This window comes from Neoarius graeffei, chromosome 17 (assembly GCF_027579695.1).
Source record: "Neoarius graeffei isolate fNeoGra1 chromosome 17, fNeoGra1.pri, whole genome shotgun sequence".
Taxonomy (NCBI): Eukaryota; Metazoa; Chordata; class Actinopteri; order Siluriformes; family Ariidae; genus Neoarius; species Neoarius graeffei.
The window spans coordinates 17,382,380-17,405,337 of record NC_083585.1 but is presented as its reverse complement, the minus strand read 5'-3'; the positions used below and the strand labels follow the sequence as shown (position 1 = coordinate 17,405,337).

The window sequence follows — 22,958 nt, the reverse complement described above, 5'->3', positions numbered from 1 at the left end:
CGCTCTACCATAAACATTTCAAGAAACTGACAAGGCTACAACCCTGACACCTGCATCAAATCCTCAAAATAAGATGGCAGGACAAGGTCCCCAATATAGAAGTCCTCAGGCGAGCCAAAACAGTAAGCGTGAAAACCCTGATCATAGCCTCCTAACTTCATTGGGCTGGACACATCTGGCACATGCCTGACATGCGACTACCTGAAGCCATTTTCTACAGAGAACTGAGCCTCGGAAAGAGGAGACAGGGAGGTCAAAAACTGAGGTACAAAGACTTCTTGAAGAGGAATATGAAGAATGCCGGAATTATCAACCAGATGAGGGAAAGGGATGCCTTGGATAGAGCAACATGGCACAATCAAAGACAAACTTCAAAGGGAGTATACAAGGGCTCACAAAGCCAGACATTCCATGGCACTGCAATGGCCCCTAACCCTTTGGACCTGTTAACATGTCCTCAAATTGATGAAAATATTGCCAGAGAACTGGGCAGACCTGTCTCTTCATCAGAGATACATGAAGCAATCAATGCTATGCAAAACAGGAAGTTTCCTGGTCCCAACGGTCTTACAGTCAAATTTTATAAGGCATACTCGATGTTATTAGCCCCCATCCTTGTGAGAATGTTCAATGATTCCTTTACTGAAGGCCGACTACCAGCAACTTTGTATGAGGCATCTATTTCATTGCTTCTGAAGAAGGACATGGATCCTACCTCCTGTGGTAGCTATAGACCAGTCTCACTTTTAAACGTGGATTGTAAGATTCTGGCCAAGGTTCTCTCCTTCTGCCTCCAAAATGTGATGTCATCCATAATTTCATTGGACCAGACAGGTTTCATGTTAGGGAAACATCCATTTTTTAACACCAGAAGGCTATTGAACATCATATTCTCACCCACGTCCAACACTCTTGAAATCGTTGTGGCACTCAACGTGGAGAAAGCCTTCGATAGGGTGGAGTGGGGCTTTCTGTTTTTTTACTTTAGAGAAATTTGGCTTTGATTCTAATTTCATTTCTTGGGTTAAACTTTTGCACGCTAGCCCATCTGCCTCTGTAAACACTAATGGCATCCATTCAGTATACTTTCCTCTCAAGCGCAGGACCCGGCAGGGCTGTCTGCTTTCGCCCCTGCTGTTTAACATAGCCATCGAGCCGCTAGCCATCTGGCTCAGAAACCAGGATGAGTCTGACGGCATCACTCGTTTTGGTCTAGTCCACAAACTCTCCCTATATGCTGATGACCTTCTGTTGTTTATTTCAAAGCCCACATCCTCTCTCCCTCCAGTGTTGTCAATTCAAGATCAGTTTGGGCGCCTATCAGGGTATAAATTGAACATTCAAAAAAGAGAACTATTTTCTCTTAATTATTTGGTGAGGTCATTTCCACAATCCACATTCCCCTTTAAAATAGCTGAGGAGGGATTCAGATATTTGGGGGTGTTTATTACCAGCTCCTTCAGGGATCTCTTTCTTAAGAACTTTCAGCCATTACTAAATAAATGTAAGTCAGACTTGTCCAGATGGGCTGCCCTCCCCCAATCTCTTGCAGGCCGAGTCAATCTTATGAAGATGGTTATCCTTCCGAAATGTCTGTATTTTTTTCAACACATCCCAATTTGTCTCAATAAATATTTTTTCGCTAATCTCGACCAACAACTTAATGCATTCATTTGGCATAACAAACCAGCCTGTATTAAGAAACAGATTCTTTAGCTATCTAAATCTGAAGGAGGACTAGCATTGCCAAATTTTGGTCATTACTTTTAGGCCTGCAACATTAATAAATGCTTATACTGGTTCTGCTGTGAAGGTACGGACACTTGTCCACCCTGGGCTCACACTGAAATGTCATCTTCTTCCTGTTCTCTGCATTCTGTGATTTTCTCACAGCTGCCTATAAGTGCCCACAGGATCTCACCTAATCCGGTTGTCACCAGTACAATTAAAATTTAGATCCAATTCAGGAAGCAGCACGGCTTACATAGGGCTTACATAACCCCTCCTGCTCTGACCCTACTTTTCACATCTGGTCAGATAAGGGCCTCAGAACACTTAATGACTTCTGTGACAAAGGAGCTTTTTCATCCTTTGCATCTCTGTCAATCAAATACAATTTTCCCAATAGCCACTTTTTTCGGTACCTTCAAATGAGACACTTCATCCAAAAGCAGTTCCCACATTTCCCAAATCGTCCCCCTGAAGCTGAAATTCTCCAACTCCTTTCCCTCAATTTGGAGCAAAAACAACTGATATCCGTCATCTATAAGATTGCACTTCTGAGTCCAGTCTCCACTGTATGATCTAAAAACGCCTGGGAACAGGATTTGGGGGTAGACATATCTGACAGCCAGTGGAGGGAAATTTTAAAACTGGTCCATTCTTCGTCTATATGTGCCAGGCATGGTCTACGGCAGTGGAAGGTGCTCCATAGAGCCCATTTCACCAAAGTTAAACTCACTAAAATATATCCCAATCACAGTGATGCTTGTAACCACTGTACGCAGTCTCCAGCTGACTATTCACATATGTTCTGGACGTGCCCGAGGCTGACCAACTTTTGGTCCTATATATTCCAAACTCTCAAACAGGCTCTCAATACAAATTTATAACCGAACCCCTTGACTGCTCTTTTTGGCTCCCTCTGACCAAAAATTTGCCCATTAATACACAGCATGTCATTGCCTTCACTATCCTGCTGGCCAGGGGTACCATTCTTCTCAAATGGAAACATGTTTCTCCCTGACTCACAACAGTTGGATACATGAAATCTTACAATGCCTGCAGTTAGAGAAGTTAAGGTTCTCACAGAAGGGATCTCTGACATCATTTCATAAAACCTGGGGGCCCCTGCTAGCCTATATTAGCAATAATCTTACCATTATTCCTGATGATGCTGAGGACACTTCTTAAAAGAATTAGCTACTGGAGAGAGAGACCCCCCCCCCCTTTTTTTCTTCTTGTTATTCATTCACTTTGCTCTATTTTATCTTATTTTACTTTATTTATTTATTTTTATGTTATGTAATTAATTAGTCACTTACTGTGGCCACAACTGACATGGGGCATGGGGTGGGATAGTGGAATTTATGTTAGGGTTTTCTCTCCTTCTAATGCGGACACTCTGATATAATGTAAAGTTGATATATTATTCTGTACTGTCTGCAAAAAGTGAATAAAAAATTTGGAGAAAAAAAAAGACATGGCAGCTCAGCCAGTTACACCTAGAAACAAGAGTGCTCTGGGGGAACAATATCCCCCGCTGGAAACTGTGCCATAACTCTGATAAAATGCAACTGAATTGAACGAAATTGCAATATGCGTATTACTGGCATATAACAAAGAATCCTGTCATGTTTTGTGAAATTCCTCCAAAAATTGTGAGAGGAATTGATTTCAGAAGGAAAACACACTCTCATGAAATTGTCAAAGTATAATTTTGTGAATCAAAGGCTGTAACTCTGGTAAAATGTGACTGAATTGAACAAAATTACAATATGCATACTACCAACATATAACAATGCCTCTTGTCAAGTTTCGTGAAATTCCTCCAAAAATTGTGAGAGGAGTTGATTTCAGAAGGTTAGCACCCTTCCCAGGACGGGCGGACGGACGGACATCATCATGACATAATCCCCTTTCGGGCCTTTCGGCCAGCAGGGGATACAAACTATGAGATTATGCAGCCTGATAATAATTGCAATTCATTTTTTATTATATTCATTAGAATAATCAAATTTGTGTCGTTATTTATCGTCACTTGATATATCATTACACGCCTAGTAGATTAAGTGAAATTTCAGCACAGTACACAAAGTTTCCAGAGAAAACACATGCACTATGAAATGCTTCATCATCCAAGCCAGTGGGGTTTTTTTTGTTTTTTTTCTGAAGATCTCCAGCCTCTAATACCTCTGTAAGAACCATCATCACTCTCACACTGTCTCCTAAACCTGGCAGATTTACACATGGCTTTAACTCTTAATGGCAGGAGGATTCTGGGTCACTGCAATGAGGCTCTGATAAGGAGGGTGTGTGTCAGGGGGTGGATGGAGTCATCCTGAGGTTTCTACAGAACTGCTACTGTTCAGAGCTCAGCGACATCTGCCCATCTGACACCTGCAGAGCAAGTGCAGACAGACAGACATCCTCTCTCTCACCCATGGCAGGAAGAAAACTGCTGCCGACATAGGACACACACACAAGAGCGTTAATACACCACCACAGGAAACCAACACTGTCGGGCCTTTCAGCTTCCGTGGGAGCCAGACAGCACCTGCCCTAACAAAGAGACTTTTGGACAAGAGTGGAGCAGACTGAATACTAATTTAGTACCAATTTCAGTGTTTCACAAGAGGACTCAACTGTCAAGAGATGCAAAAGCCCGTAATAAACATCAGCAGAATGTGTGTGATGCAGTTTTGGTACAACACTGCTTAGTATTTGATATGGCTGTGTATGTTGGGTGTATGACTTCTACTTGGTTGGAATGAAAACCTGCAGCCATCCCTATGTACAGGACATATAGGGATTAGGAAGTTACCTGCTTTTCGGCATGACTGTGCACTCAAATTAAAAAAGGGCAAAATGAAGCTGGCCCATGTTGTATTGTAGAACTAATATTTGCAGAAGTATCCTAGAAAAATCATTTGCAAAAGTATATTAGGAAAATATTTACAAATTGCTAAAAAAAGAAAAAAAAAAGCTCGAGTCTACATTAGAAGGGTGTGATGAGCCAAAAAGGTGGTTGATACTTTTTTCTTTGGCTAATCAGACACAAGGTACATCACCACTCTTGCCAGAATAGTTGAGGGTAAGGCACCTTACTCAAGGGCACTTCAGCTAGTCCTGCTGGTCCAAGGAATCAAACCAGCAACCTTTTGGTCCCAAAGCTGTTTCTCTAACCATTAGACCATGGCTTCCCCAAGTTGAGATGGCACACCTGTATCTCACATAATTTCACTAATTATGTTTACTCTCCAAGTCTGAGTAGTGAACTGAGTGTGTGAGGAGACTCATCACTGTGTCTTCTTCCCCTGTGACCCTGGCCAGGATGACACCCCAGGTTTGTTTAAGTGTATGGCCTCAGCATGTAGCTCAGTTAATCCCAGCAATGCAGCTCAGGGAATACTGTTCATCAGTCTCTGTCTGTGCCATCTCCACAGAAGAAGATGTGCATTATATTTCATTACATTACAGGCATTTATCTAGAGCAACGTACATTGAGCACATCCAACATACCCAGCAGGTATGCCTTGCTCAAGGGCACTTCAGCCATGGATTTTTCCTGCTGGTCTTGGGAATTGAACCAGCAACCCTTTGAGTCCCAGGCTGCTTCTCTAACCATGGCTAAGTCATGGCTGCCCCTGTGCTCAACGATGGGACAGGCACTTGTGAGAGGGATGACCCAGGCACTCAGGCACCAGCAGGTGGACCAACTCAGGGGACAAGGATGAACTTTAGCATGCCATATGTGTGGACTTTGTGTATTGATGACCTTCTAAACTTTTACAAACCCACCTTGCTTTTGTTCCCCTTCTCGTTCACAGAATATCACACTAAGAGCTGGGCGATAAGGCTTGTTGCAGGTGTTAAGAACCAGGACAATTAAGGTCTGGTAGTCCGCAAATGGAGATGGATCAGGTGCTCCAGTACTTCCAGCATTGGATAAGTCCTGGGAAACAAGATATGGTGTTGTGTACATTGCCTTTATTAATGGTTGTAGGTTGTATTGGGTGAGCCAGGACACCCAACAAGGTGGAACCATAACCCAGTTGTTGATTCTAAAGGGCCACAAGGAAATATTTTTCCATGTTACTCGTTATAACCCCAGGCCTGGGGACTGACAAAACACTGCATCAGTTAAGGGCTTGTTTCTATTAACCAGGCATTTGAATGGCATTCGAATGTCAGCTGGTGTATGTGGCTTCATGCTCACTTGCACTTACTCCATGGTGGACATGGGAGTGCTATAGGAGTCGTACAGTCACTGTACACAGCCATAAGCAGATATATCACCAAATTAGCAAGACAGCAACAACTGCAGCCTGTCGCAGCCTTAGACAAAAAGTATTTTCTTAAGGCTGGTGGAATATTATCATACGTTTGTGCCTAATTATTTAACTAACACCAGTTTGCTCAGTAAGATCTTTGAAAAGGGGCATACAGGTCCATTCCAGTGGTCAGAACATTGCCAGTAGTTTTATTGAGTTCAATTCAGTTTAACACAACTACGAGTATGTGTGGGGGCCACTGGCTTCACTTCCCAGTTCTATGGATTTGACAGAAGACTGGGGTGAGGAGATACTGTCCCTGGAGATGGAGACGGAAGACACTGGGCAGCAGTGTGTGTAGCAGGTTGCGGTTTAGTAAGAGTCTGCGGCAGGAACATGTGATTTGGGGGACAGGTTAAAAGAGTGATGGTTGATGCAACTATGTTGTACATCCCATACCATATTCATGCATGCTTGCTCTCTGTCTCTCTCTCTCTCTCTCTCTCTCTCAGAGCAGTGAGATGAGTGTATGTGTGACTGTGAGTGTAGCAAAGCTGAAGCTCAGCAGGATAAGTAGTGACTGTGCTGTAAATCTGCAGTTATATTCCTTTTAAGTTTAATGCTGTCCTGGGTATGACTTTAAACTGCAACCGGTGGTAAGTCTCAGGTCCGGAAGGACTTGAGTATTGGGGAAAGTGGAGTTACCCCTTAATCACCATTGCTCCCAGGTCCGCTCTGACCTGGAGTGGTACGGTAGCACCTGCCTGGGTTCCAGCTATGGGTTAAATAGTACATCACCAATAAGGTGCTGGCAGCAGAGCGCTTTTCGGTGCAATGTGGCAGATGAACCAAACAGGGTCAATGGCACACCACCAGATGGCATGCGGAAGAGCCACTCAAATGGCCAACTGATGGCATCACTTGGCAAGTCAGTTGTCACTGCGGGGCAACTTCCATACCCGTCAGGTCTGTGGCACTTTTGTGCACCACTTGGCATCAGGTCTGGAGGTCCAGAGAGACAACATGATGGGGGCATGACATCGTTTGTCTCACCTTACTGTGCAGGGCGCTTCGTTAGGAGAGGAGAATAGTATGCAAGAGCTCACGAGGCCAGACAATCCGTGGCGACTCGGCCGGGCCAATCGTGCCACCACTGTGGGTGACTCTGTCACTTTGGTGTGGGCCTCGTGGCCCATCTGCATTTCTGCGCATCCTAATAAAGAAGTCATCATCGCTAATGATGGACAGCCGACGATGAAGTTTAATGTTACCGATCAAGCCAAGTGGTGTGAGCATCAATAAAAACATTCATGTGTGTTCTTATCCTGTGTTTGCTGTGTTCTCGGAGTGTCATGGTGCCAAGATTGTTTCAGTATTTAAGGCTTAAGTTAATTGTGTGTCTTGGTATTTGTGAGCATATGCACTGGAACCCCGCTATAACAAAATCTTTTACTACGAACTTTCACATATAATGAACTAAGCTTGTGTCCCTCGCCTTTAGTGACAATGAGTCAGAGTCTTAAAAAAAAAATCACTGAGCCATGCACTCTTCTTCTCACCAGAGACAAACAATAAATCATCAAGTCTGCAGTCAAGTTAACAATACGTATTAACGCCATAAAACAAAGACTTAACTAGCCAGGCTTAGGTATCAATCACTAACAATTATCAAGAACGGTAATCATTGACTTCAAAAAATCCCTTAAAAGGGCTTTATTTTACAAGCTAAAAGCAGTTTTACTCGAGTCTTTACTCCATAAGCATTGTTGTCATGGCTACTCATAAATGTAAGATACTCTCCATCGAAGCCAAGCTTTATATCCTGGACCGTCTAAAGCGTAGAGAGAAAGCAACTAATTTGTCTAAAGAATACAGTATCCTGAAAAAAATCCAATTCCAACTTTTAAAGCAAAAGGAAAGAAGCTCCAAGACTTCATCCATAACTGCAATCAACATGATGGGCTAAAAAGAAAGAAGATATATTGCATTACATTACAGGCATTTAGCAGATGCTCTTATCCAGAGCGATGTATAATGTACCCAGAGCAGCCTGGGGACCAGCTGGGGGTTAGGTGCCTTGCTCAAAGGCACGTCAGCCATTCCTGCTGGTCCAGGGAATTGAACTGGTAACCTTTTGGTCCTAAAGATGCTTCTTTAACCATTAGGTGGCAAGAAAACGACAGCAATTGTGACTTGTTTCCTTTACTTTGTAAATATGTAAGTGACTTAAAAGTAAATATAAATTAAACACAGTTGGTCTTGTTTTAGGCGGCACGGTGGTGTAGTGGTTAGCGCTGTCGCCTCACAGCAAGATGGTCCGGGTTCGAGCTCCGTGGCCGGCGAGGGCCTTTCTGTGCGGAGTTTGCATGTTCTCCCCGTGTCCGCGTGGGTTTCCTCCGGGTGCTCCGGTTTCCCCCACAGTCCAAAGACATGCAGGTTAGGTTAACTGGTGACTCTAAATTGACCGTAGGTGTGAATGTGAGTGTGAATGGTTGTCTGTGTCTATGTGTCAGCCCTGTGATGACCTGGCGACTTGTCCAGGGTGTACCCCGCCTTTCGCCTGTAGTCAGCTGGGATAGGCTCCAGCTTGCCTGCGACCCTGTAGAACAGGATAAAGCGGCTACAGATAATGAGATGAGATGGTCTTGTTTTACATAAGAGTGAGCATTTGCTGTGACAAGTGGGTCCACTTCAATATTACAAACTTTTCAGTATAACAAACTATTTGGACGTCCCCAAGGAGTTCATTATAGTGAGATTGCCTTGTACATATGGGTCTGTCTCAGAAACTGGGTACTGTGGGGGTACCCCACTAAATATACTCACAGTCAATAAACTATATGGTTTTGAATGGTGATGTTGGTTTTACTTTGAAATAAAATGATGAAAGAAATAATGCAGATAAAACTAAATCTTTGATGTGAATACTCTATTCAGAATTTGGCAAAAATTCTGCAAATTTGTGGAAAAATGGCGGCTTGATCTGGGACATGATAAATGGTCGACTACATCGCATTCCCTTAAAAAGGTTGTAGTCCACTGAAAAGTCTACAGTTATCACTAATTGTATTTTAAGTTGTAACTTTATACACCTAAGGATTGCTGCGCTCACAGAATAATCGTAACCGTAATAAAACATCATGCAAAATATTTGATCACCGTTGTAACTCCATACCCAAAACCGCATACCCAAAACCAATACGATCGTGTGTTTTGATCTAAACAGAAAGCCTCAGGGTCAAGGTCACTACCTCACCAAAAGTAGTAACTTGAAATCACTACGCCATATAAAAATTTAGTTATAAATCTGCGATTTTGTTTTTTAAAATGAAAGCTGAAAGTTAGGTATAGAATATGTTTCTTACAGAATATGTGACGATGGTAGCTGGTCTTGTATGAATTTCTGAGCTATAAAATGAGTTGTGGTCTATTTTTTTTACCGTAGCGTGTTATTTGTGTGCGGGGAAGGGCACACTTTAACAATTTGTATGTGTAGAATGGAATTTTCCACTCCAACAGTTAGAAGTTGATCGTGCTTCCATTTGCGGTCTTTCTGTTACGCGGGTGATCTGTTCGGACGTTATCACTGAAAAGGTGAGTTTTGACAGTTTTATTTTGTTTTAGTCTTGCAGTATAAGGCAATAGAATCTTTCTTTTTCATCTTGCTTTCATATTTCATAGTGTTTGCATATTTTTGGCCAATATTTTGCAACCAAGGTCAATTTAGATCGAACTTTTGATAGAATCTACAGCCAGTCATTTTGCCCCGCCCCCCACCTCGCACGCCATCCGGTGTGGTAGTGATGTCCCGTTGCTCGCGCGCCACAGCAGAGACCCGCGCGGCCTTCAGCCAGTACAGTCGCTGTTCTTTTACCACCGCCGTTATTCTCATCTTTCCGGTGTGTTCTTGATTTTTCCATTGTGTCCTATTTCGCCATATCAAATACCCAAAATGTATCATATTATTCATATTTAAGTGAATAATCAATTCAGTCATCATAACTTGGCATTTTTAACCCAAGCAATCAAAAAGAGGAAATGTATTCAATATTTTCACTCATCTGTGAAGGAGGGGCTTTAATTCTTCATGATGTAGTTATTTTATATGTAAATCAATTTTACAAAAACATTTGAATTGTAATCAAAAAATTTTTCCACAGTTGAGGCCAGATAAAGCAAGATGCTATCTTTATTCTTATTAAACATGGCAAAAGAAACATTGAGTGTTAGGTAAATGCAAAAAAAAAAAAGTCAAATTAGAAAAAAAATTTTTGACCATAATGTCCCAAATGAGAGACCAGTTTCTGAGATGGACCCATATATGTGGCTGTTTAAACTTGCTGTTTGTAAGTCAGTGTACAGTATATATATATTCCTTGATCATTTTAAATTTCCACTTAGTTTTAAGGACAGAAAAATTGGCAGGATTGTTATATATTGGAGGACAGCACGGTGGTGTAGTGGTTAGCACTGTCACTTCACAGCAAGAAGGTTCTGGGTTCGAGCCCAGGCGCCGGCGAGGGCCTTTCTGTGCGGAGTTTGCATGTTCTCCCCGTGTCTGTGTGGGTTTCCTCCGGGTGCTCCAGTTTCCCCCACAGTCCAAAGACATGCAGGTTAGACTAATTGGTGGCTCTAAATTGACCGTAGGTGTGAATATAAATGTGAATGTTTGTTTGTCTCTATGTGTCAGCCCTGTGATAACCTGGCAACTTGTCCAGGGTGTACCCCGCCTCTCGCCCATAGTCAGCTGGGATTGGATCCAGCTTCCCCCCCTCCAATCCTGATGAATAAGTGATATACATAATGGATGGCTGGTTGCTACATACTGTTGATTAAACCTGAACAGTACTCCAATCTAGTCAAAGACATATTACAGTCATAACACAGGTATTAATTTTTCACATGTCAACATTACATTAGAAACTATTGTATATACTATTAGTAACTCCATGGTAATTTATGTATCTTACATACCAAGTATTGGACTGATTCTTGAGATGGATATTATCAAACCAGATGGCCACAATAATGCTCCAAAATCAACATAAACCAGCATGTAATAATACAAACTGGAAGAAAACATCCTGTGTAAATAAGGACAGGTTTTTCTTTGATTTTCAGATGAATCTTTCTCAAAAAAAAAAGATAATTGAGATAATAAGATAACAAATCTGCATCCCACACCCAGAATGATAGCAGGTATCCCCAGTTCTGTTTCAGTCACAAGCTTTCGTATAGATGCTGCATATCTCTCTTGTTGAATTTGCTCAAATTCCAACAAATATGATGAATTTCAAGTCAGCTTTGTGGCATTTAGGTGCAATGCAGCAGCACTAGCATATCGAAAACTGAGTACGGTCACAGAAATCCCATTGTATGCATGGTTTAATATGGCCTCGTAACATAAAAACCATATTCCTTTTGCCTGAACAGTAAGTGCTATTGAGATTTTAAAAACCATTTTAAAGCTGAAGGGCAAATGTGTTTGTTAAATTGTGTGTCCTTGCATGTATGAGCACTCACGTGGACATGAAAAAGCAAGGTGAAATTCACATAGCACTGCACATGAGGGTGTGTGTGTGTGTGTGTGTGTGTGTGTGTGTGTGTGTGTGTGTGTGTGTGTGTGTGTACTTGTACTTGTACTTGCTACATATTGGGGACCAGAATGTGCTTTTTACCACCAATGAAAGGACATTTCTTCAAAGGGCTGTTTGTGGGTTAAGATTTAGTTTTAGGGTTCAGGTTAGAATTAGGGTTAGGGTAAGGGTTGAGGTTAGGCATTAGGAGCTAGGTGATGCATTACATCAATGAGTGTCCCCACAAAGATAGAAGTATGTGTGTGTGTGTGTGTGTGTGTGTGTGTGTGTGTGTGTGTGTGTGTGTGTGTGTGTGTGTGTGTGTGTGCTTGTGTTTGTATATACTACTGGGGACCAAATGTCCCCACAGGGATAGTAAAATCTGCCAATTTCAAACTTGTGGGGACGTTTGGATGGTCCCCACAAGGAAATTGCTGTTGTGTTTTTTAAACAACAATTTTTAAAAAAATGAAAGAGCCATAAAGTTTTCTGTTCATTGCAGAGGTTAAGGTTAGGGTTAGGTTTAGGTTCAGGCACAGCATATTTATGTCAATGGAAGGTCCTCACAAGGATAGTGAAACAAGTGTGTGTGTGTGTGTGTGTGTGTGTGTGTGTGTGTGTGTGTGTGTGTGTGTGTGTGTGTGTAAGTGAATTGTGATAGGACATAACAGGAGCGCGTAACCTAGCACACTGAACAATAATACAAATGAGGTGGAGGCTGAAAAGCAGCAGCAGAGAGGAAACCATTATCATACATGCGTATGTTCCTGCTTACGTCACGTGCTGCAGCTGTGCAGGTGACATTTCACAGGATAGGAAACAATGAACTCCTTCACACAGTACCAAACACAAATGCTCACACACACACACACACACACACACACACACACACACACACACACACACACACACACACACACCAGCACAATTTACCCTTCAACCCTGAATGCTGGTGCATCTTTGTGCAATGCACCACCTTTTGCCTATACAGCGCTTAAACTAGCAGGTACTCTGAGCTCAAGGTATCCTTGCTGGGGTCAGTGTTTCGAGTCTGGAATATTCATGAGCCTTAACTCGCATGCATATTTTTAGTGAACAAATATCGAGCGCATACTAAGAGCTGACAGTTCGCTGCTAATTATAATGTTCCTGTGGATGGCACCTCAGCATCTGACAGCAGAGGAAAGAAATACCAAGAGCTGCTAAGCATCGTGATGAATGAGCACAACTCAGCAATCAGATACAGCCAGCAAAGTCAGAACAAAATGCAGAGAACAAGACAATAAAGCCACATGAATCCTAGCGTTTCACTCACGTAATTTTCTGTTGCGGTCACCATATTTGGGATCGAATTTCTGGCATCGCTGCACAACATAAACAGAACTACTCGCATTACTACAAAAGAGAATAAGCACTACCACAACAAAGCTAAAAAAAAGTAGATTATAATGCTTATGTATCTTTCCCCCGAATTGCTGATTCCAGTTAATCTTACACTCACCGGCCACTTTAACAGGAACTTGTTCTTGAGTTTAAGACTCCTGTTCTTGGCTGCAGGAGTGGAACCCAATGTGGTCTTCTGCTGTTGCATGCTGAGATGCTTTTCTGCTCACCGCGGTTGTAAAGAGTGATTATATGAATTGCTATATCCTTCTTGGCAGCTCGAACCAATCTGTCCATTTTCCTCTGACCTCTCTTATCAACAAGGCGTTTGTTTCCACCCACAGTACTGTCGCCCACTCACTCGATGTTTTTTGTTTTCTGCACCATTCTGTGTAAACTCTAGAGACTGTTGTGTGTGAAAACTGATCAGGACTGTTCAACAGTTACCGGAAATGTTTAGTTGCAGTTATTGCTGCACAAGGGGGTCACACCAGATACTGAAAGCAAAGGTTCACATACTTTTGCCACTCACAGATATGCAATATTGGATCATTTTCCTCAATAAATAAATGACCAAGTATAATATTTTTGTCTCATTTGTTTAACTGGGTTCTCTTTATCCACTTTTAGGACTTGTGTGAAAATCCGATGATGTTTTAGGTCATATTTATGCAGAAAGCACCAGTGTATGCTTTACTGAGTTACTTTTAAAATCAACATCGACAACTACACACAACGGAACGACCTGGCAGCCAAAATTCTCTCAAAATCTTCTGTATTTAATGAAGCAAACCTCGCAGTCATGTTTGTTTACAAATTGTCACAGTCACTCACTAGCACGGAAGTTTTACATCTCCGACGTGTCTCTTTTCCAGTTTTTCAATGTCCGTTGATATGTTTTCACGTGAAGAATATCTAATGAAATTTTGGTAGCTTTTCGGGTGTTCAACACGTCTTTCTCTTTCCTGGCGAACAAAGAAATGGTTCTGTGCATGTGCAGCAGAAAAATTTCTCATTGGATATTCGCATCAGCTCCAGTGTGAGATGTTGTGTTGTCTTGACAACATGCAATATCATAACAATATTGAAAGCTCATTCTCCATTAGGTAGAGTGACATAATACACATAGGATAAGCGATAGGCTAACAGTATTGCATGCTATCAAACCAAATGAATGAAACCTGCTAGAAGGGAACAGAACACATGTTTTTATTCCATGGAAAAAGTGTCCTGTATGTATAATAATTTAGGATTTTTTACTTCATTTGTTTAATTATATACAAACTGTACAAAAATCATTTCAGTTAACACTAAAATGTACAATTTGTATTTATTTGTATATACGCCAACTGGGCGGCACGGTGGTGTAGTGGTTAGCGCTGTTGCCTCACAGCAAGAAGGTCTGGGTTCAAGCCCCATGGCTGGCGAGGGCCTTTCTGTGTGGAGTTTCCATGTTGTCCGCGTGGGTTTCCTCCGGGTGCTCCGGTTTCCCCCAAAGACATGCAGGTTAGGTTAACTGGTGACTCTAAATTGACCGTAGGTGTGAATGTGAGTGTGAATAGTTGTCTGTGTCTATGTGTCAGCCCTGTGATGACCTGGCGACTTGTCCAGGGTGTACCCCGCCTTTCGCCCGTAGTCAGCTGGGATAGGCTCCAGCTCGTCTGCGACCCTGTAGAACAGGATAAAGCAGCTAGAGATAATGAGATGAGATATGCCAACTGAAACTGGCTTTTTATAAATAGCTGAATGCCTTCATTAGTTTGACACACCGTTGCTACTCTGCTCAACTCTGCTTGGGTCAGCTGATTGTTGTGATTTGTGGCATTCCAGATGTGTGTTGCGAAGAGTAGAGTTGCAGTGTGCCCTCTGGTGGACAAACTATGCAGACAAAACTCATAACATTGTTGAAAAACCCATCTTCCATCTCTCTGTTGCTTTTTTATTTGTTATAAAAATTCCAACAACGATTTATCGGCAATCAGCTCATGTTGACTGATAATATCAGCATGCTGATTTATCATCCGAGCCCTAACAGTCAGTTATCAGTATAAATGAAGCACAGACACAGTAACACTGATACAGTCCGTGGCCTATTCGGTCCTCAAAATGGCAGCGATTATACAGTGTGGTGTCACATGAAACAAGGGAATGAAGCAGGAAACACAAAACTGGAAAGGACCAGAAAGGTCTTAAGTTTTTCGATTACAACATGCATTTCCAACTTGCTTCAGACACCAGTTCTAGCCTTCTCTCCCAAGCCTGTGATAATCAGTTGGACATGCAAAGTAATGAATGATAAACACCGAGCAGACTGAAGCTTCTTTTCCATGTTCTGCAGTCAGAATACAAAACACACTGGTGCTGAAATTAATCAGCCCTATCAGCACATACACAAAGCCTACAGCGCCTTTGTGATAGTATTAATATGCGACAGAGGGTCTTTTAAAATTGACCTTCAGGCAGTGATTACAGAGTCATGAAGCATGATAGTTTATATATTGTCTTAATGGATCATATTAAATTCATCATCGAATAAAATGCAAACTCTGTGGAAGGGATAGGTGTGATCTTTCGAGCAGAACTGAGTAAGGACAATAAATAATGGATCAGGAAGAATGATAAGCTCAAAAGGAAAGAAAAGGCCAAATTCTATTTTTGTTGTTGTTATTGTTGTTTCCTGGACCACTGGACTACATTTGGGAAAATCTGCTGGGAGAAATATTGTTGTGTTTACTGAATCTAGCATGGCCCAATTCCAGAGATGGCCTGATAGCAGACATAGGGGAAATATTACTTACATACTGTATACGTACACCGATCAGCCATAAAATTAAAAACGCTGACAGGTGAAGTGAATAACATTGATTATTTCATTACAGTGGTACCTGTAAAGGGGTGGGATATATTAGGCAGCAAGAGAACAGTCAGTTCTTGAAGTTGATGTGTTGGAAACAGGAAAAATGGGCAAGTGTAAGGATCTGAGTGACTTTGACAAGGGCCAAATTGTGATGGCAAGATGACTGGGTCTGAGCATCTCCAAAATGGCACATCTTGTGTGGTGTTCCCAGTATGCAGTGGTCAGTACCGAACAAAAGTGGTTCAAGGAAAGACAACCGTTGAACCAGTGACAGGGTCTTGGGTGTCGAAGGTTCATTAATTCACATGGGGCATGAAGGCTAGCTCATATGGTCCAATCCTACAGAAGAGCTACTGTAGCACAAAATGCTATACATCATTACTGTACAGTTATGATTGAATATCAAACTTGATATGTCAAACAGTTGTCTGGTTACATCTGTCACGTCCACACATGCAGTACCATTAGGACTAGTTGCCCTGCACCTGTTCCTGTTAGAGCGCAATCACAGCGCATACATACTGTATAAGGACTCTCAGTAACACACAGACTTCGCAAAGTATATGCTCTGTGCCCTGCATCTAATGTTACCAAGCCTTGTATTCTGTATCACTTTTCTGGTTCTGACCCTGTTTGTGTTTTTGGACTGTGAGTATTGTATTCCCTCTGATATCCTGCCTGTGCTGCATTCGACCGCTGCCTGGTTTTCAACTCCGCTTTTGTCTATGTTTTGGATCTGTTTGCAAGCGTGCTTTCAATAAAACTCTCTTCATACACTTACATCTGTCTATCACCCTTAACATGACAGAAACTGTCAACTGTCCAACAAGGAAGTGGACTAATAAAACTGTTTTAACTAGTTTTATATAAAACTGTCGTGAATATTTTCCATTAAATGTGTTAGGAAATAATCCCACGTTATTTTTAAAGCAAATTAAAAATAAGTGCTGGATAAAAATCCATCTATCTTAAGGAAATAAAGATATAAATTTCATTGTCTGATGGTCAAGTGTTTATGAGTTACATTACCTTGCACTTACGATCGGGTTCCCTGTGGTGGTACACAGAGAGATGCATTACCATATTCTCTTAAGTATGGAGCACCGCTATTATGCACTTTGTGGATGTGTGCTTATAGTACTGTACACACACGCACAAAAAAAAAAAGAAATTAACTGAGTCTGGGAACTTTTTTCCATTCATCCATTATCCATAACCGCTTATCCTGTACAGGGTCGCAGGCAAGCTGGAGCCTATCCCAGCTGACTATGGGCGAAAGGCGGGGTACACCCTGGACAAGTCGCCAGGTCATCACAGGGCTGACACACAGACACAGACAACCATTCACACTCACATTCACACCTACGGTCAATTTAGAGTAACCAGTTAACCTAACCTGCATGTCTTTGGACTGTGGGGGAAACCAGAGCACCCAGAGGAAACCCACGCGGACACGGGGAGAACATGCAAACTCCACACAGAAAGGCCTACGTTGGCCACTGGACTCAGACCCAGAACCTTCTTGCCATGAGATGACAGTGCTAACCACTACACCACCGTGCCACCGGGAACTGTTTTGTTTTAATTATTTATTCAGTCACCCATCTACAGTAAGCACTTTACACTGGTTAAGGATGTGAGTTCACAGCCTATCCCAGGCCCGCTTGGTGCAAGGCAGAAATACACCCTGGATACGGTCCATAGCAACAGTCTGTTAAACAGAAATAACAGACCATAGAATGCCATAATTGACCAATCAGAATCGAGTATTCAGTTAAGCCAAGTAATAATTTATTTTATTTTTTTTCGCAGTCTGGTTTCCATCAAATCTTGCGCTCTGATTGGCTGGCGAGTGGGTCCGTATCCTACGGTACGGACCCCAGTTACAGACCCCGGTTACGGACCTCTGGCGACTCGCTCATTCACAACAACAACAAACAAAGTAGCAATTTTTGTCAACATTTATTTTCACATTTCTCAGGAGAATAGCATTAATTTTACATCATGGATAGTGATTACGACAGTGTTCACAGCGAAAGCGAGTTTTACTACCCTGAGGAAGAAGAAATAAAAGAAAGCATTTCAGGAGTAAGCTAAAAACCTGTAACTGTTGCTAACGCCGAGCAAAAACATGGCTGAATTCTGAATGACTCAATTTTGTATAAATAGGGGACTACATAGGCGGCAAAATGTAGTTTTTTCCCTGCCATGGAAGTGCACTTGTATACCGAGGAGGAAGCAATTTGCATTACAGCCATGAATGAGGATTCAAAATGTCAGCTCGGCTCGGTTTTCCCTTTCGGGTGCTCTCGTTTTCTGTTAGAATTTGGTAAAGAAAAAAATAAATATATTATTTACCAGCTTAAGGTCAGTCCGTATGGTGAAATATCGTGACCTCGGCCTTGAATACTGACCTTGGCCCAGAGGGCCTCGCTCAGTACTTTCAAGACCTCAGTCACGGTATTTCACCATACGGACCTCCCAGCTGGTAAATAACATTTATATAACAAACCCTTTCATGTTTTATTCCTTACTTATTTACTTACTGAGTGGTGATATTGAGAATGTTCTAACTACTCAGTGAAGTAAAGCATTTCTGGCATTTTGTCCTAAATTACTGTCATGCCCAAAGCTGTGATTTTGACGTATATGATATATAGTGCAGGTCCACCTTCAATATTACAAATGTTTTATTTCACTATAACTCTTCTTCAGTGTTTGAATAATGGTAAAGCAACAGAGGAAAGAGTTACACTTGATCTTTCCTCCACTTCCCAGCTTCATACACCTCTGATTCATTGAGGAAAACGAAATGAAGTTGTAATTACTTGTCTTTTACCTTGTCCATTATACATGGAGAGTATAGAAAGAGCCAATAAAGGAACGCCGGTCGGCTCCTGGTGTGTATGAGCCTCTCAAGATGGTAGTAATAAATCCCACATACACACTCGTATACTATACCTACACACACACACACACACACTCAGCAATCTGAGCTTATCAAATCTCAGAAACAGAACAAGGCAGCACATTAAGCAAGCTTGAGGCAACATCTTCGAAAACTCTGATCCGATAAAAATAGTAAAGGCACACCACAGTGCATGGCTTCTTTCCAGCAATGAGTGAGTGAGTTCAGTCTTTTCTGCTCCTCGACTGCTCCTTTGGAATTGATTTAATGTTACTCAGTTCCCTAAAGGATTAGAATCATCTCCACGTGACACGCAAGCAGCCTAAAAAAAGGCAGCAGGAAACAAAACGCAAATGGGCATCCGTTTTCCAGTCCCGTCATCAGTTTGGCTTGTGAACCCTCAGAATGAGCACTAACGTTGGATTTGACAGAGTCCAATCAGTCATTCTATTTTCAAACATTCTGTATTGTAAACCTGCCAAACAACTGTGCCTGCATTTTAAACACAAGCTTCGATGCAGTACCAGTCAAAAGTTTGGACGCCCCTACTCATTCATAGGTTTTTCTGTATTTTGTATTTTCTACATTGTAGAACAATATTGAAGGCATCAAAATTATGAAATAATGTCTGGAACATTCGTGTATGAAATTATGCGGTAAACACAAAAGTGTTACAAAAGCAAAATATGTTTCATATTTTAGATTCTTCAAAGTATCCAGTGTTTACCTTGATGACGCTTTGCTCACTATTGGCATTATCTTAACCAGCTTCATGAGGTAGTCACCTGGAATGCTTTTCAATTAACAGGTGTGCCTCGTCAAAAGGTAATTAGTGGACGAGTTTCTTGCCTTCTTAATGTATTTGAGATCAAACAGTAAATAGTAAAGAATAAACATACAGTAAATAGCCCTGTAGTAATCCATATTATGTCAAAAACCACTCAACTAACTAAAGAGAAATGACATCCATCATTAACACATGAAGTGTATTTTAATTAATACAAATAAAGAAATAAACATTGAATTAGAAGGTGTGTCAAACTTTTGACTGGTACTGTATGTCCACTGGGAGAAAATAATAGGCAAATACACATGCAACCAGACTGAAGCTGGACATTTCACACACTCCATTTTGTAAGAGCACAAAATTACTTATCTTTAAATAATTTCAGATGTATTTCCATACCTGCCAACTTTTGGAAACCAAAAACCCTAATAGCTGAGGTCCAGGGGCCACAGGTCTCTGGTCGGGTCTAGGGCGATGCCGTGGTGGGGGAGTTCAGGAAAATGCTTTTAAGCAATTTAAACCTGAAAACTGGGATCTACTGCACTGTTTTCCAGATGACTTTTGAAACATACATTAGCTGTCTTGGTTACCTTTCTCCTGCCACTGGGGACACAAAAATTCCTCCATGTCTGATTGAAAAGTCCTGGTGGCACAAGGTGCAATGTGCGTAATTTTCCCCTTTTCCTGAAGGAAGTACGGTATAACACCTGGATAACTTTTTTGAGTATTCCTTTCAAAATATCTGTAACTTGTGTTTGACCTTTTGTTTAGAAATTAGGTCATTACCATCCATGACATGATCGCGTGCTTGTATTGAGAAACTTACCAATGGTGCTGGCACTGAATACCGCTGTGCTAAAAATAGCCATGGCCAATTACAATTCCTCAGTCATTTCCGCAACCCAGTATGCATTGTACAAGGAAGTAAGATGGCAGCAGTGCTGAGTGTCAAAACAATGGCCGAGTTTAACAGCGAAGTTTTCAGGTTTTTATTTTCGATGTCAATGAACTTAATATCATCAACAAATATCTGTTTTTCTTTTATTTCTATACAAAACCAAAAAATTATAAAATTACGTAAAACTGTAACAAATTCATGAAAATCCGTAGCCCATATCGACACTGTGAAAACTGTAATGATTACAGGCAAACCGTAATAGTTGGCAGGTACGCATTTCAGCTGGATCAATCCGTGACGAGGTCATTAGGCATAAAAAACCAGAAGTACATTCATACCTGCATCATGAGTTTGCTAAATAGACATGAACAGGGAAACATCCAAAGGGCCTGTAAAGGATCTCTGGAGGTTGGAGATGTCTGGTGTCTAACTAACCATTGACTGTGAGATGGACCCAGCTGCCGTTGTGGAAGGTGTCGTACTGTTGTTCCAGCATGAGAACCCTGCACTCGTACCAGCCCTGGTCCTCTGAGCGCACCTGATCGATCTGCAGAGACGCCTTGCCATGTAGGCTTGTCCTCCCTGCAGCAGACACACACAAGAACACAGGATTCTGTAAAGTGTTCATATTAATCTCTCTGTCACAAGAACACACAGACCACTCCAGAGGATTATTTATGCTGACATCACAGTGCTGCTGAATTTGTAAATCTGATTGGTCGGATGGTGGTGATTTATTTTCTCTATCAGCACACCTCTGAACAGGTTAGATATATTCATGTGCTCGCTCGAATGCATGATCATTTATTGTATGGTGAATGTTAACATAATTTAAGTCTAACAATAATATTACTGTGGGTTTTTTTTAAGTCTAATTGTTGCTATGTGCAGCTTTTTCTCAGGAGAATGCTTATTTAACATTTAAAGCTAGACGGCCTTTCGATTTCATAAAATCGATGAAATTTAGTTCCCTCTGAAATTTGGTCATTGTGATATACAGTTGTGGTCAGAAGTTTACATACAGTGACATGAATGTCATCTTGGATATGAATGTCATGGCAATATTTGGGCTTTCAGTTACAGTATTTCTTTGAACTGTTCTTTTTCTGTGGCAGAATGATTGTACAGCATACAGCTTTAATTAAAAAAAACCTAGAATTTGGTGCACAAGTTTTAATTTCCTTTGGGTTTTCTGAAATCAACACAGGGTCAAAATTATACATACAAGGTCAAAAATTTACATACATTCACTTAGATTATTAATTCAGAGGTGCTGAAACTTCCAAAATGTCTCTTATCTTGCCAAGGTCGAGGTCTCTTAACTTCCTGTTAGTGATCATGATTGACTACAGCTGGTAGCTTCTCTGTGCCTTCATAAAAAGGGTTTGTTTACAGCACTCATTGGATTGACCAACATAGAGTAAAATGGGAAAGTCCAAGGAGCTCAGTGCAGATCTGAGAAAGAGGATCGCAGATATACACAACTCCGGAATGTCTCTTGGAGCCACTTCTAAACAACTGCAAATTCCAAGATCAGTTCAAACAATTGTATGCAGGTTATTGTGAGGTGTAGTCACTTTGCCAAGCACTTTGCTCCAAAAAAAATCCAAACTGTCACCCTCAGCTGAAAGGAAATTGGTTTGGATGGTCAGGAACAACCTGGGAACCACCATGGCACAGCCCTGCCATGAACTGGAAGCTGATGGATCACTGTCTACAGTTCAGATCACCATGGACTAAGAGACTGCTATCCAAGAAATAACCCTCTGCTCCAAAAGTGACACCTTCAAGCTGAACTAAAGTTTGAAGCTGACCACATGGACAAAGAAAAAAGCCTTCTGGAGGATAGATGTATGGTCAGATGAGACAAAGATTGAGTTGTTTGGCCACAATGACCACCATTTATCTCATCTCATTATCTCTAGCCGCTTTATCCTTCTACAGGGTCGCAGGCAAGCTGGAGCCTATCCCAGCTGACTACGGGCGAAAGGCGGGGTACACCCTGGACAAGTCGCCAGGTCATCACAGGGCTGACACATAGACACAGACAACCATTCACACTCACATTCACACCTACGGTCAATTTAGAGTCACCAGTTAACCTAACCTGCATGTCTTTGGACTGTGGGGGAAACCCACGCGGACACGGGGAGAACATGCAAACTCCGCACAGAAAGGCCCTCGCCAGCCCCGGGGCTCGAACCCAGGACCTTCTTGCTGTGAGGCGACAGCGCTAACCACTACACCACCGTGCCGCCCACCACCATTTATTTTTTTTTATTTTTATTTAACCTTTATTTTACCAGGAAGGTCCCCTTGAGACACAATGTCTCTTCTGTCAGGGAGTCCTGGTCAAGGTGGCAGCAAAAGTTTCATATTAATAGAATAGACAAGACAACTATACACAATCCAGACACCAAGTGCACACTAGCACATACCGTACACAACAAAGGCTAGAGAGAGCCACAGAAACAAGATAAAAAAAAAAAAATGATAGCCTATAGGTCCCTATAGGCAGTAACATTGTTCAATATAAACAGCATTTAAGAAACTTTT

The 22,958-nt window shown here is 41.7% G+C and overlaps 1 protein-coding gene across 1 annotated transcript in view; it reads right to left on the bottom strand.

The window, feature by feature from the left end:
* igsf9ba (immunoglobulin superfamily, member 9Ba) overlaps positions 1–22,958 on the bottom strand; it is a 203,283-nt gene that overhangs the window by 88,400 nt on the left and 91,925 nt on the right. Inside the window, exon 3 of the mRNA XM_060943802.1 lies at positions 20,838–20,984. Within this exon, the coding sequence (XP_060799785.1) occupies positions 20,838–20,984 (147 nt within the window). The remainder of the gene's footprint in view (positions 1–20,837; positions 20,985–22,958) is intronic.